The sequence below is a fragment of the Uloborus diversus genome, chromosome 9 (assembly GCF_026930045.1).
Source record: "Uloborus diversus isolate 005 chromosome 9, Udiv.v.3.1, whole genome shotgun sequence".
Taxonomy (NCBI): domain Eukaryota; kingdom Metazoa; phylum Arthropoda; class Arachnida; order Araneae; family Uloboridae; genus Uloborus; species Uloborus diversus.
In genome coordinates, this window is record NC_072739.1 from 129,946,337 (window position 1) to 129,962,920 (window position 16,584).

A 16,584-nucleotide genomic window follows, 5' to 3' on the forward strand; every position below is an offset into this window, starting at 1 on the left:
GAATACGATACAATTAAAAAATATTTCGATCGCGTATAGACATTGCGATCACTGTATACACAAGAGAATCCAATCTCAAAACATAAAAGTAAAAATAAAAGTAAATGTTTTTTGTGTGTGAGACGGTGTGAGTCTGTGTATATTCCTTATACTAATACAGTTTAAATCGAATTGGCTCTGGTTTTTGGATGCTCAGGAATTCTTATAGGGGTTTTTTACCAGAAAAGCCGTGAAACAGAATGCTTTCGTCAAAACAATGACTGTATTTTTGGAATTTTAAATAAAATCGAAGAGGTTTAGATTTAAATTTTGTGTCATAAAGTTTCTCTTTTCTACACGTTAACAAGAAATTTTACATTATTTTTTTTTCTAGCTTGATTGTTGAATCATTGCTCCACTAGATGGCACTGACGCTTCACGGGCCTTGACAATTGAATGACTTTTCGGTGTTAAAACCGATGTAGCTCATTCGCCCATTTTCGAAGCAAGAGGCGCTGCACGCAACCCCTATATCCACCAATCAATGGCAACGTCATGGAAACAGGTGCTCCCTGTAGCGCCCTATTTGTTGCCATGAGTTTCAGCGATTGTCACGGCCTATAAGAATTAAGTGGGGCCATGGTTGAATATGTGTCACTTTGGCCAACTTTTACCTTCGATGCAGACCGAGCGACGTCGAGCAACGCAGCCAGTGAATATGGTCGCCTCAGAGCAACAGTAAGATTTCTTAGTGTTATTTCTGGGAGTAGATACCTTACTGTTGCTCTGTGGCGACGATATATCAATTCTTCCCCCCCCCCCCCCCAAAAAAAACCCAAAGCCTCATCAGGGGAGATTCCAACGGGTAGCAAAAAAGCTGGAGAACTATGTATAGTTGAAATGCAGGAAAAAGCTCGAGAGAAAAAAAAGGGGCTATCAAGGTCTGAGGAAATCTCAATAAAGAAACTGGATGGGTGAAATTAAAATTTGAGCTATTTATATGGATTGAGAACGAAAAAAAAAAACCCTTTGAACTAAATAATCAGACTGATTAACAATGACGTCGCTTAATTAGCTAAATTTACCATCACATGTATTACAACTTCCTTTTCTCCTTGCAAAACCTGCTAATACTAGAATGTGTACTACAAAACATGACATGGTTTGTACAGAGTAAAATATTAAGAATCAAAGTGCTAAATGCAAATACAATGTATATATGTAATTAGTTTAAAACGAAATAAGAGTATCATCAGGTTGAATCTACTTTAAAATAATATCAGTTTTTTGGACGATTTAATTGAACTTTTCTATACTATCTAAACTAATACATATGTACACTAGGGTGGTTCAAAAATACATATAAAAAAAGTTTTTCCTAGATAACGAGACACCCCTCAATATCTTGTAGACAGTAATATACTGAAAGAATTTTAGCTTCCTATTTCAACAAAAAGAGGGTACAAAACCCCCTCCCTCCAACTTCATACGTATTTTCCGAGTAGGCACCTAATGAAAAAGAGGCATTCTAGGGCGGTTCAAAAATAAATGTAAAAAAAAAGTTTCTTCTAGATAACAGGACACCGCCTCAATATTTTTAGACTTGTGGATCGTTTTTATACTGGAAGAATTTAAGCTTCCTATTTCAACTGAAAGAGGGTCCTCAACCCCCTCCCCCAAACTTTATCAGTATGGGGAGGGGGTTAAAAATACATTGAACTGAAAAAACAATGCTACATATTATAACATACAATAGTAATATGCATATACATTGCAATAAAGTAATTATTCACAAAAAACAGCCGGGGAAATTAAATGTTTCTAAACTTGTGGCATTTTCTATACTACGGCTAATGTTAAATTAAGGGGCCACTGAGTACCCTCTTAAATTTTGAGTAAGATGCTAAAACTTTTTCAGCATAATACTATTAGCAAGTTTAAAAAAAAAAAAATAGGAGGTATCCTGTACTCTAGCTGAAAAAAAATTTTTTTGAACCACCCTAATGTATAAATGCTTGTACACACTAAGTTCATCTATGTTGATATTTTTCCTGAAAAAACGCTATTTTACACTTCCCTCCCTTTTTTTTAAGTAAAAGCTGCTTAAGTTAAGATTTAAATGAGGGCAAGCGATTTGAAAACCATGGCGACGAAAATTTGTCCTCTTAATAAACATTAAAACAACGAGCTTGCTTAATCTCGTCGTCATGGCAATCTGAGAAATCAGAGCAACATCAACTTTGGACAAGTGAGGATAATAAGCAATTCGCGATTGCTCAGAAAAGTTAGGGGCCACTGGATATAAAATATAGTTGTTCAATTCGAAATGCACGTAATAAAAGTTCGGTGCAATTCAATCAGCTATGAATTGACATTGGTTGCCAGCTAAGACGATAGTTTATTTATGAGCTCTTTGAGATTGGTTTTGCGAAAGTTTTAAAAAAATTTTTTTGGCAACAATATTAATGATCTATGGGTAAAAAGACTGAAAAAGTTATGTATTATAAATTATAGCTTGAGATATCAACTTAAAGACTTTCATTATTTTTCTAAAAATAGTGATTTAAAAAGAACTCTTGTTGAGACGAATGAAAATTTTTAAAAAGTACAGCTCGTGTTCATAACCTCACATTGTGTTTAAGGAAAGGTAAACTATAGGATACGGCTTTTTCAAAGAAAATTGACCAAAAGAAAGGAACTAAAAAAAAATATTCTGCTGAAAATATCAAAGTAATTATCCGTTTAATGGCCTTCGTATCCTGGGCTTCTTTCCAATTACGTCCGTGTCGGCAGAGGTGCAGAAAAAATCGTGCGAGTATGTGTATGACTTCAATGAAAATTCGATTCTTCTATTGGAAAGTGCGGTCGAAGTGGCTGCCGACATCAAGCAAAATGGTTAGGAATGACAGTAAATCCATTCCCGCGTAATGTTTCTCAGGAAGTTGCGATTAATTTAAAAGCAGAGCAGAAAACGATTAAATTGCTAATTAATCGAGCAGCTTGGGCCTCGTTAGTAATGAGCTAATTTAGAAGTACTTTTTTCCTCCCTCCGTCTGAAATTATTGCTACGTTTGAATATCTTTTATACTGATTATTGATATTGCTGGTTTAATTTGAGAACTTTTTACAGATTTCAGGGTGCTATGGTATTAATAACCAATATTTTACTTTGCCTCCAAGCATTCCTTCCTTCCCTTCTTTGATCAGTGACAAAATTAGTAGCTAAAGTTCGCATACTCTTAAGCATTTACTCATAAGGGATTTTGTATCGAAATTTAAGTAATTATAATTAATATATATAATTTTCAATTGATATCTCCGCTAATTATTATCGGAGGATTATGTTTAATAGCCAAACATGAAGACTGAAAAATTACGAATCTATCGATACCTGGTTCGATGGTCAGGTCACTGGCGTTCGGGAAAAGTAACTCAGACACAGATACATACTGTCTGACCAAGGATTGTATGGATAGTTAAACATTCGGTTTACAGGCGGAAATGGACGCATCTATTAGGTTTTAGAGATGTCAGTTTTTGCAGATGTATATTAGCATGTAAATTAAAGCAGAGTTTCATTCGAATAACCGGAACAAAATTTTTACTTTTTGCCCTCATTCAGATAAACTCGTCTTAACTGGACGTTTGCCAATTCCATACAATCCGTGGTTGAACTGTACGCTCAGATTTTTAATTATGTAAGATTACCTTTAGTCCCTTTTTTATATGAAAAACAAAGAGCCATTTCTGACCATAAAACAGCTGTTAAGGAAAAAGCTTGAGTCTTAAAGCAAAAATCTAACTTCAGTATGATTATAAACAGATAAATAAAATATGGCGAACATTTCAAAGTAATATGTGAAGTAATTTTCTATAAAAAGGGACGTGAGCTTTCAAAATTGACGTTTTGAGAAAATCGCGTTGAAAGTAAAATTGTACGTACATTTTAATACATTACTGGCCCATTCATATTTTAATTGAGATATTTTTAATCTGCATAGCGGAATGAATCAGGTGTTGAAAACTGAATATTTTGAATATACAAAAACTGAGTAATTGTTTTTCTTTAAGGTTTTAGGGTAGCAACTCCCATCAATGAAAATGAAAAAGAAAAACACAGAAAGAAAGGAAAACTACAAGTGAAACACATGTTATCTATTGCATGAAATCATAAATATTGGAAAAATAAACTACTTAAAAAACCTGTATGAGTTCACAACGAATGCAACGGCGAAAGATTTTTCGTTGCAGAATCTCTACGTACATAATTACTTCTACAAAACTTTACGAACACGTATTCGTTAGGCTTACTCACTTGTCTTGTTAGATCTTTGAAAACACGCAGAAACAATGTATTCCAAATCGTGGTACATGAAGCAGTGAGAAGCAAAGGGGTTTTTAAAGTTTCGAGTAAAACTCGTTTAAAATTCAGATCCTAGGCTTTCATTGACATCTTTTTCTAAATCATGCTGTGTATAGCCGCACCTATAAGAGCTACTAGTATCATCTCTTGCTCTAAAACAGAGGAGAGGTTCTCCTACCATTTGAACTGATTATCTCCATTTTTTTAATTTTCGCGCTTTCACCCCTTTCCTTCTCACTGCCTCACATGTCGTTGCGTTCGAATCTGTAAACAGTTGAACTCGTAACTGGAGAGTCGCAGGTTCGATTCCTACCGGTCGAAGATCATCTGAGTTTGTGATGACTACGTTTATGGGGGATCAGATGTGACTTGGCTTTAGAGCCCCATTCAACCGGTTATTAAATTACGTGTAATGGTAAGTATGGCTTAATTCTAGAGCAAGCGTTTCTCAACCATTTTTGATCCCAAAGGACTGGTAAAATTAGTGAAAACATTTCTCCTAGATGCTCAAAAAACTACGAAAAAAGTTAAGAAAGTAACATTTTCCGTGTTATTTCTTTACAGCAGTATGTAATTGTAAAGGAAAGTAATTATTTTTCGTATTATCTCTTTGTAAATAAACCTTGGGGGTCGGCGTTCACGAATACTATAAAAACAATGGGGTCGTTTCCAAAGTTTTTAAAAGTACTTTTTCTGAAAGAACATGCTTAGAAACATAGGATCTAACCATGTTTTTAAATACTTTGTTTAAGTTTAATATTTTTAAAAAATTACTTAAATCCTTGCGCTTTTATTGTTTACATTTCTTGCCGATGACATCACAAATGATGAAATGCCATTCTCTGTTGCCATTCACAGAGAAAAATATTTAATTCGCACCCTTACTCACGTGTATTGGCAACGATATGGTTGATAGCAAGCGTAGAGCGCAATTTTAATTCGCTTCTTGATTATCATAACGAGGAAACGCGGTACAAAAATGCGCCAAAGAGCATCATTTGTGACGTCATTGAGACCACGCCTTGTTTGAAAAATCGAACATTTAAAAAAATTAATTAAAAAATAACTGTTGGGAAAATAAAAGAATTTTCTGGGTTCATGTTTTTTTTTTTTTTTTTTTTTGCTTATTCTATCAATTTCAGTGACTAAAAGTAGTACTTTTGACTGAAGAAAACAACCCCATTACAGGATCCAGTCTTTTTTTTTTAATGCGACAAGTGTGAGCACATTTCAATGTTGCGAACCTCCAAAGATAAAATTATGGATTCAAAAAGACTTTAATTCCGTTTGGAACAAATTACGGAATACTTTTCACAGGGCTTTAATTACTCTCATTTGCCCACGTGTAAACGGTTTCTACATTTTACCTGCCAATTTCGGGGTAAAGCGAAATAGATTAGTTATTAATTGATATTTTTTTTTCTATAATGTTTACGTCTGAAATGCCATAGAAGTGCAAGCGCATAAGCCGGTCAACAGCGCCTTAGCTTCCGATTTCTCGTTCTCTGCGCGCGCGCGCGGCGCTCTCCCACACGCCGAGGGGGTGGCCCGCCACTTTCGCGGGCCGATCGATATTCGTACAGGGTCAAGGACCGATTCCGAGCACGTTCTAGGTCGCCCGTCTAGAAGCTCTTGGATCGTCTGCGGAAAGATCGTCAGCCGTCCCGGTCGTGACGGCGCCCCGGCGAGGGAAAAACAAAAAGAAACGATCAGGGAAATTGGTCCGAGCAATTCGATAACAGAAAATTGAATGGCTTTCAGCAGTGTTTCAATCGTTTTTCAAACATTTTGGTACGTCACCTTCTGATTTTTTCCCACCTGTGGGAGGGTCGTTTTTCTGAGTGGAAAACGCCCAGGGGTACTTCGCATGAAAAGGGCGCAAATTAAAATTAAAAAGTAATTTTGAAAAAAAAAATATTTTGAGTTTTTGTTGTCTTGTACCAGATAGGCTGGCGATTTGGTGCGCGCTGCTTCACTTCTCCAACAGTACCGTAATTTGGTGTGAAGTCCGACTTCCACAGTACACACATACCCACGGAACCCGTTATTGGGTAATCAAACCATTCACAGGCATAACAACACATTCACACAAAGAAAGGAAAAGAACAGGACACTAAAAGTACATCCCATGCCCGAGCCGGGATTCGAACCTGGAACCTCTCCATCCGCTATCAGACTTCTTTAGCCATTCGACAAGGCAGTCGGCAATATTTTGAGCACGCAAAGAAAAAAAAAAGAAGAAAATTCACCGTGAATATCTCTACAAGGACTCGGAGGGTATTTTCTCCACATCGCCCCACCATTTATGATGCACCTTAGGTTTAGTCAGAGGGGCTGGAGTATGGGTTCGGACTTACCCTGAAATTATACAAAACGATACTTCAACGGGTAATATTGCTCCGACTACTTTCAATACTCCCCCTCCCTTCTCGAACGATATTTTCACTCTACCTTATAGAGCTGTAGTTGTAAAACATGCTTGGAAAACGTAACTTTGGATTTGGGGTTGGGAGGTGGGGGCACACCAAAAGAAAGGTGTTTGAAACCAATTTACATTGCATTTGAATGATTCTTACAAAAAAAAAAAGTATATGTTAGGGGGAAATGCTCCACCCCCCCCCCCCCCCTACAGCTCCTGACTCTATCACATTAGAGAGAAAAGTCTGATCATCAAAGAGAATGTTCACGATAAATGATATTCTTTGCATCTTACGAGAAAAAGCTTCGCTTATCACTCTTTTCACCAATCCATAAGAGTACATTTCGGAGATGAAATTGCACCAAATGTAGAATTGAAGTTTTACCAATTGTTGAAAAATATTTTCGAATCTAAATATTTATGCTTTATTATTCGTTTTTTTCCCCCCGAAACATGTGACTTTAAATTCTTCTAAATTTTTAAAATCATTCCGCCTGAACTAAAACTATCAACAAATACGATATGTTCATAAATTATCTGAACAACGACACACTTTAAATAACTTTTAAAACTATACTCAATGACAAATGGTCTTTAATGTGTGATAAGATTTATTTTTTGTCAATATGCTAAACATTTTTTTTTTCCAGAAAAGATTTGCTTAATGAAAAATGATCAAATAAGCAAAATGATAAAATAAGCTTTGTGCTAAGATATGATTGCAAACGAAAGATAAAACGCAAATAAAGCACAAATTATCAAGAAAATACAACATATAGCTATTTCAAGGCTACAATGGAGGTCTCTTCATTAGGGCAAAAATTGCTCGATACCTCAACAAAAATGTCGTGAGAGAGCACAACCTGAGCCACGGGGACATCAGTTGGAAAATATATCGTTTACAGTATTCTAAAGAAAAGACTAAGAAAAATTAACCTAGCCAGTGATTCTCAAAAACTTTGCACTAGAATTTAAAGAAAAATACTTTGTTGTACAACATAGAAAAATATAATCTGCAGGAATTTACTTGGGGCTGCCTATATATATAAATGGTGTCACACTTTTTTTCAACATTTTGTCCACCCCTTTTTCACAAAGCGTCACACTTCACCCTACCCCCCCCCCCCTGTCAAATGTCACGCTGTTTTTCACAAATATCTTTTTTATAAAAATTCGTGATGTCACACTGCTTGAAATCCCCCCCCCCCCTTTTTCACAAAATATCATTATTCCGACCCCCCCACCCCCTCTTTACTCAAAGCGTGACATCATTTGTGGACAGCTCCTAAGAGCATACAATAAATATTATTTTCTATTTATTGTTTGCCATCGATTTTTTCTTGAGATTTAAAAAATGGCTGCCAACTTAGCATTCGCAGTTTTAGTCGCGATTCATGTTAAACTTTCAGCTAGCTTTGCTGCACAAGGTAGTACTACTGTAAAGAAGCCTCGATTTACACAGACAGGTTTCATGAACCAGTTTCCGAACTTTTAACATCTGCGTGCCAAGGAAAATGGGGGAAACAGTTCAGGACAGGACTCAGTAAAAATAAAAAATTACATAAAAGTGGGAATTTTACTAATCAAATCAAATGTTTCATTAAGCGACTTTTGCAACTGCTAATTTGTAATAAATTTTATACACGTGGTTGCAGGTGCCGTGCCCGTCATTTAGGATTTTTCCAAAAGGCAAAGGGATTCAATGATTCTTTTTTTTTTTTTTTGAAAACAACAAAAACTACACCCACTTATGAGCAAAAACATTATATTTCCAAACCCAGGGGGAGGCTATTGACAGCCTTGGCTTCCCTGAATAACGGACCTGGTCGGTGCGAGGCGTCACCCTGCATATTAACCTCCGAACTTTTTTTTTTCTTTTTAAAAAAAGAGTTTCTCCATAAATAGAATGTCGAAAGAAAAGAAAGGCAACAATAGTTTTCTAATGAAATAAAAAATAAACGAGTTGAGGTGTGCAACACATGACTTCCTTTTAATCCAATTTAATGTCATTTCCCCATTGTTGCTCAGGGGTGTGCACAGGGGGGGGGGAGAAGGGAAACCTGTTGGCACGGGAACGAACCTCAAGGTGTCCCAATATTTTTAAAATTAGGTGTGAAATAGAGAAGAGATAAGGAAAAGTCCTTTGTGACGAGCTCTAAAATTTCCGTGCATACCCCTGGTCATGCTACATTACACAAGCACACTGTATCAAAATGTGTGATGTCACACCTCTTGTGTCCCCCTCCCAACTCCTTGTCACAAACGTTCACAATTTCCCAACACCATCCTCAAAGAGTGACATCATTTGTAGAGGATCCCTAAAGAGATAATTAAAAAAAAACATCAAGCATCAATTTTAATTTTGACGTCTACGCGGAAAAGTCATTAAGTCACAAAAATATAATAAAAAATGGCATTCATTTGAATTGTGACGTTTTGAACTCAAATTATGTTTTTTGCAATTGTTGAATTGCGATAAGACTTCACTCGTTCGGTTTCTTGTTTCTGCGAATGGAATGGAAATGTCTAAGAAATATTCACCTGTCATATTATGACTGGTGATTTTCTAGAACCGGTAATACGAGGAATATCCATAAAAAAAGGAAATGGTGATTTGGATCCGGTAATAAAGATAAAGATTTTATGACCCACCAGTATATCCATCATAAAGACTATTTACAGGATATTACGTTATGCGCTTTTATTTCTTATCAATCTTAATTTATGGAAATTTGTAATCTGGAAATTTTGTATTCAGCTGAAGTTTTGCTTTTTTTTATTCCTATGTGTTATGTTTTTCCCGAAAAAATTACCCCCCCCCCCCTATCTTCCTCTCTTCTTAAAAGCAAAATCTGCTTAAGTTAAGCCTTGAATGAACGTTAGCATTCGTAACCATAGCAACGAAAGTTTGTCCCCTTAATAAATATTAAAACAACGAATTAGTTTATTCTCGTCATTATGGCAATCTGAAAAATTAGAAAAAGATCAACTTTGGTCAAGTGAGGATAAAAAAGCAATTCGTGATTGCTCAGAAAGAAAGAAGAAAGCCAACAGTAGCCTTTTAAAAGAGCGACGAATATTCCTCATTGAGAGATACCCATTTAGAACACAAAATAGGAGATACGTGGAGTAACAGAATTGGAAGCTATGGATTTATTAGTAGACGACATTCTATAACTGCATGGAGGATCTGGTATTTGCCGCCATGTGAGGTCTAGCTGCAAGAAAACTACTAACTTGTTGATTTCTTATTTTGTCGTTTTAATGGAGTCTAAAGTAAAACAAGCAATTAAACAAGATTAAAAGTTCCTTTGAAAAGAAGAAAAACCCACAAAGCGAATAAAGTTAAGACAATAAATAATAATTAAGATGCAAAATAATCCACCAACAAAATTTAAAAAAAAAAGTAGGTCATGCGATTTAAAGTTGCATTAAATGTAAAGTAATCCTCCAAATAAATGTTACAACTTACTTTTTGAAACATTAAAATTTCCGTGGAGCCTTTGTAATTCCATTAATTTGTTGTATTGCTGATAAATGACTGAATTTTACTCTGAAAGTTTTTGATGCTTTCATTGAAATACATAAAAAATCATACCTCTTTTTTCTTTCTTCAACATTTTCAACAAAAAAAAAAGACTGTCAGTTTTTTTTCTTTTTTTTTCAATTTTTCACTTTTAAAGCTATATAAAAAAGGAATTTGTACATAAAAAGCATCTAAGTTACATCAAATTAAACTTCAGGCAATTCCCTTTAAAATAAACTTTTGCGCAACCCTGTAGCTCTTCTGGCATTTGAGGTATAACATTTTAAAAAATTGCCCGCAATCAAACTAAACTTCAGGCAATTTCCTTTAAAATAAGCTTTTGCGCAACCCTGTAGCTCTTCTGGCATTTGAGGTATAACATTTTAAAAAATTGCCCGCAAGCAAAAAAAAAAAAATATTTTTCACTAATTTCGAATACTCATTACTCATCAACTGTAAACGGTGGTTTTCTTTACTAATAATAAAGCTGAAAGTCTCTCTGTCCGGAAGATGTCTGGATCTCTGTGACGCGTACAGCACCTAGACCGTTCGGCCGATTTTCGTGAAATTTGGCACAAAGTTAGTTTGTAGCATGGGGGGTGTGCACCTCGAAGCGATTTTTCGAAAATTCGATGTGGTTCTTTTTCTATTCCAATTTTAAGAACAAAAAAATCATAAGATGGACGAGTAAATTACGAAATTATCATAACGTGGAACCGTAACATGGGCACAAGCCAATTGTCGAGCTACGAGATTATCATAACGTGGAACCGTAAAATGGGTACAAGCCAATTGGCGAGAAAATTCACCAAACATTATTTGTAAATATACAGGCGAACCAAAAGATCTTTTAATTTTTATGTTACAGGCAAAGCCGTACGACCACTAGTTCAAAATATATTTATAAATTAAAGATGTCAAAGAGCAAGATTTTTGAAAATATTACGAAAATATGAGACACTCAGATTGAGTGCCTTATTGCATTGAAATGGAATGATCCACGTAGCTAACTTAATGCTGGTTTCACTGTAACAATAGTAACTCCGTGAGAAACCTCGATTTAAAGAATCGTTTCACATGACAAATTGAAATAGTAGATTAATTTTGTTAAAGAGAAACACATTCGAAAAAAAAATCACCTTGATATAACAATCACTTCTATTAGCCGTCATTTTGATGGACAACTTGAAGTGTTTTTGATTAGTGCCAGTTTAAAGGTCCTTTTTATTGCTTTTTAATACAAAAAAAAAAAAAAAAGTTCTAGTAGGGGAATATGGGGCTAAGTGAAATATGTAGTTAAGATTGCTTAGCTTTTTCAAAATGAAAAAATTGGAATTTTGTTTTGAAAATTACAGAACACAAAGAAAGAAGTCTATTTTATAAAAAAAACTTGCATTGAAAGATTGAAACGTTATTTTAAATTTTTGGCAGTAAATTTGTGCTTTCAATTTTTTATGGGGCAAAGTGAAAAATGAAATATTTTTCTAATCAGATCTTTTCTATTCGATAGCAAAAAGTATTTTTTATCAAATAAATGAGTACATAAAGGAATGAATGAACAAATGAAAATTTAATGAAACAATAAACTAATAAACAAACTATTTAATAAATAAATATGTGAGGAAAAACCAATGAGTGAATAAAATAGGTAATGAATAAGAAAATAAGTGAATGAATGAATAAATAAGTGAATTTTTAAATGAAGGAATGTAAATAAGTTAATTAATAAATGAATACGTAAGTAATGCTGTAACTGATTGAATGAGTAAACGAAATGCACTTTGCCCTGCATGCACTTGACTAATTGCAAAAAATATTTAAAAAACAAATAAGCTTAACTAACAAGATAATACTGCACCGAGTACTAGTAGGTCTGAATATATAATTAAAATGCTAATAACAAGAACATTTAATATTTAAAAAAAAAAAAGTAATTTTTGATTTACAACAAAATATTACACTATACCTATCAATTTTTTAAAATGGCTTGTATCATTATATTCTTTGATTTTCAGGGGCAATTTTTTCTTGACTCCAAAAGACTACATGTATTATTACATTGTTAAATTATTACCTGATAGGTGGCGCTAAAAGCAGAGTAAATATTTCGCCATTTCACTTTGCCCTACATTCCCCTAGTTAGAATTAAAATAAGAATAAATGACTCTTCAAAATGGTTTAAACTAGTAAGTGACCTTTCTTAATATTTAAAAAATTGATTAAATGTATTGCGCGATGGAATATTTTACATTAATTCAAAAAGCATCTTGATGAAGTAGAAATTTCTCTATTTGATTTTGTGAAATGGCATAAAAATTAGTATTATCTTTATTTTATGAGCTTGAAAAATGGCAGGGGGGGATTAATGTAAAAATGGAACCGCCACCAAAATATAAGCTTGTGTACTTTAATAAACAATATTTTAAAATACAAAGAAACTTTTATTACTTCCGTTTTTGTAATAAATAATACAGTGATAGTATGATGTGGTTATCATGAAACTCTGTTAGATACCTTTTATATATATATATATTATGTATCTGATCTTTTCTGCATCTTTTTAAAATTATTAAAAGAAGGTACTTTAGTGATTGGTGCCCAAAAACCAAATCAGCATTAGTTCTTATCTAAGGTTCATCCTTGAATTACTGCCTTACTTTGTGATATATAGCAATCAGGAGAAAAGAGAATAACAGTTGGGTGTCCTATGCTCTTTTGAACAATTGGCACAAAAATTCCATCATCGAACATTTGTATAATACTTTTTAGACAAATCTTTTTAACTACTTACGATATAGCAGTCATGATAAACGAGAAAAATAATCGATTCCGCCACCACTCCTGAAGAAATTGTGCCAAAACTTTATCAGCACCAGTCCCCAACGGCTTACATAAGTTTACCTATTTTGGTGGAATCCTTAAATTATTTCGATAGATGTAGCAGTCACTTTAAATGAGAAAAACAATCAACTGCGGCATTCTACTGGAATTATTAGGGCAAAACACTAATCAGAATTAATTTACGTGGAGTGCAAATGTGTAACAAACTTCAATGATTACGTTTCCAGTTACTGTGCCATTTCTTTCCCCAAAAGTTCTACAAGTGGTGGATTTTTATGGTCGAACATTCTCTTGCACGGTAATTATTTTGTGAATAACCACAATACCACGCTGTGTTTTCTCCTGTACATCCGTCATTTTCTTTTCTCGTATCAACTAGCAAGCTACTATAGTAGAAACAAACATAAACTGACGGCGATACAATGATGTGATTAGAGGCAGGGGCGGCAAATAGGGGGGTCAAGAGGGGGCGGTCGCACCCCCAAATTTTTTGAGCAGAATGATAGAAAATGGGTGAATTCAATTTATGTAAGTCGGAAATCAATGTTCATTGTTCATTAAAGGAAATCTCGCTGGTTCTCAGCAACTATTTGATGAAACTCGACACATTCTCAGACTAGAAAAAGGGGTTTTCGTTATTTGGATGATGACTTAGAAATTCATAAAGTATTTTCGGCTTTTTCAGAACATAGAAAACTGATAGAGAACCATGGTTAATTTTAACTAAAGAAGACATTGCCTCATATAGGCTAAATATTTCACACTTGTGTGCCCAGTGTAACGATATTACGTCCAATATGAGAGTCTCGAGAAAAGTGGTGTGGCTGCATGGTTTTCACAAGAAAATTCCTTGATATTTTACATTCACTTTTACGCTAATTTTTTAAGTGAATATTTATTTAATGAGTGTTCATCTCTTTCTTCTGCTAGAAACACGTTTCAGCTGCTCAATACATTATTAATGCTTTTATAGAAACTTCTTAAAAATGCATGTGATTATTGAATAAAAAAAGACATATCTACCAACTCTATAATTATGCAATCGCGAAGTGACACAAGATAATCTTTAAGAGTTAAATGATAAAAAACATTTCCCTATAACTTCAAAGTAGTGATTTGACGACTGGAAGAATAATTGCAAAACGATTCTTTCAATGGTGAAAAAGCTCATGCCTTTTAGCATGTATGACTTCGTTTGAATTTTTATCCAATTTGTTTGCATCGGGAAAAGATTTTTGAAAAATGCTTTACTCTATCAAAATCTATATCCTCAATCCGCTACTCGACTATTCAAACCACAGTTCAATTTAAAATTGAAACTGAAAATATATTTTTTTATAGATGTATATTTCAATCAATCGTGAAATTTTTCAAACAAATTCTTCATCCGAGCCAATTTTAAAACGGCGCAAAGAAAAAAAAAATCACATGATGATGTGAAGTCAAACATTGATTTTTGAATATTTTGTATGAAGTAATAGATTCAGTTTCGAATGAAATTAACACAAGATTTGATGATAATCATTTTTCTGTATGGATGGCTGGGATTATGGTTTTTTGGATTGGATTTCGAAAACGAAATATAAAATGTTTCAACTGTGAGTAAAATTTTTAGCATGAGGCAAGAAAAATTACAAGCAATATACCGACAGAATGGTTTTCACATCCAGAGACTGCAGTTTCGTCTTTGTTATGGACCTCATAAGTCTAGAATAGTGAATAACAGAGCTGGAAGCAGATGCCATCTCATTGAAGCTGAAAGCACCTAGATTATTCAACTGATGAAAAGTTTAAGCCCCTCACAGTTTTTGAAGTAGCCTGGGTGATTTTGAAGAGCAAGATGAAAAAAGTGTTTTCATACAATTATTTTTTAACTATTACAATCAGCTCAGCTAGTAGAGAAAAGATTTTTTTTGTCTCAGGAGGTTAGAGAAATATTTTCGAAGCACAAAGGGGGAAAAAAATACCTTTTCTAATTAGCTGAATTGGCAAAACAGCATGACATTGGGCACTGATAGATTAGTAACACGATTCCATGCTCTTCCGAATTCCAAAAATCATGCATTATAACTTTTCCAAAAGGTGTAAAAACTTTAGTAGCGAGATGTTTTGTATGATAACTTTTTAGTCAATGAATCAAAATTTTAATTGTTTCTAAACACTAATTTTATTCATACTAAACCGATTTTATGACAACTTCTTGTTAGCTAATGTGTGTTTGGTTTCGCTTTGGGGTTATACATATTTAAGAAACTCGACCCCCCCAAATAAAATGGTGAAATGCCGCCCCTGATTAGAGGGTCAAGTTAGCTTTGCCCCAAGTACAATCTGCCCACACAAAGCGAGGAATCTGGCAAGCCGAGTTAGGGCGATTCCATCTGAATGAATATAGCAGGGAAGAAGGGAAAATAGCACACGTTTTATAATGTCACTAGGTCTTATTAATCTACTGCATTCTCTATGTAGAAAACGGGACAAACAAAAAGAGTTTCTATGAAAACAAAAAAGAAAATAAAATATTTTTATTTTGTCCGTAAATGAAAGAGCAAAATGGTAAGCTCAAAATTATGTTGCAAGAAAATAAATCAGTTGGTTTTTACAGTGAGAATATGGATCGAATACAGTTTAGATTAAAAAAGTTATTGAAGGTAACAAATTTTCATTTCTTCAAAACTACGTTTAAATACTTAAGAGGCAAAAGCACACATATGTAACGAACAAACTACTACCCCCTGTAAATTAATAGAGGCATCCATTTCCACCTATGAACCGGGTGCTTACCTTTCCATTTCATCGGTGGTCAGATGGTATACACCTAACCACCATCAGTCAATTAATTCTAGAAGAACTTCCAGAGTTTTTTCATTCCTTTGCAGTAAACTGCGTTTCATTCATTTTGCGTATTTTTATTATTAATGCTTAGAAGGGTAAAAATCTTTCTCGAAGGTGCGCATAACGTATGTAAGGGAGACAAAACACTGAGATTGTAGTCTTCATCAAATAAAACCTGAGCAATAACCTCGTTCGAAGAAGAGGAAGGAGAAGAATAAAAGTACTGTACCACTTACGCATGGAGGGAGCGTTCCGAATAACGTCCACTTTCGTTGCTTGATACCCATCGTGCCAGGTGAAGTTTCGCTTGTACTCGGAATTCACCTGAAAAAGAACACGGAAGTTTTAGCACACCTCAACACATTTTTCTTATTTTTTCTGTTATTGTATGGCTCTGGTAACAACAAGAGTGACCTTGAAAGCGTTCATTTCTTATTAGAGGGAAAAGAAGAAATTAATTACATAATCCCAATGCCTATCATCAGAGGTATTGCTAGGATTTTCCTCAAGGTACAAAATACTCCTTCATAGTTTTAGAGACGTGGTATTAATTATGGAGGAGTACATACAAAAACTGTGAAGATCATGTTACTTATCAATTCCATAGTTCTAAGGATGAATGGA

The 16,584-nt window shown here is 34.4% G+C and overlaps 1 protein-coding gene across 1 annotated transcript in view; it reads right to left on the bottom strand.

Annotated features, from left to right (window-relative positions):
- LOC129229302 (nuclear protein MDM1-like) overlaps positions 1 to 16,270 on the bottom strand; it is a 131,202-nt gene extending 114,932 nt beyond the window's left edge. Inside the window, exon 1 of the mRNA XM_054863581.1 lies at positions 16,197 to 16,270. Within this exon, the coding sequence (XP_054719556.1) occupies positions 16,197 to 16,200 (4 nt within the window). The 5' untranslated portion in view covers positions 16,201 to 16,270. The remainder of the gene's footprint in view (positions 1 to 16,196) is intronic.
- Between the last annotated feature and the right edge of the window lie 314 nt (positions 16,271 to 16,584).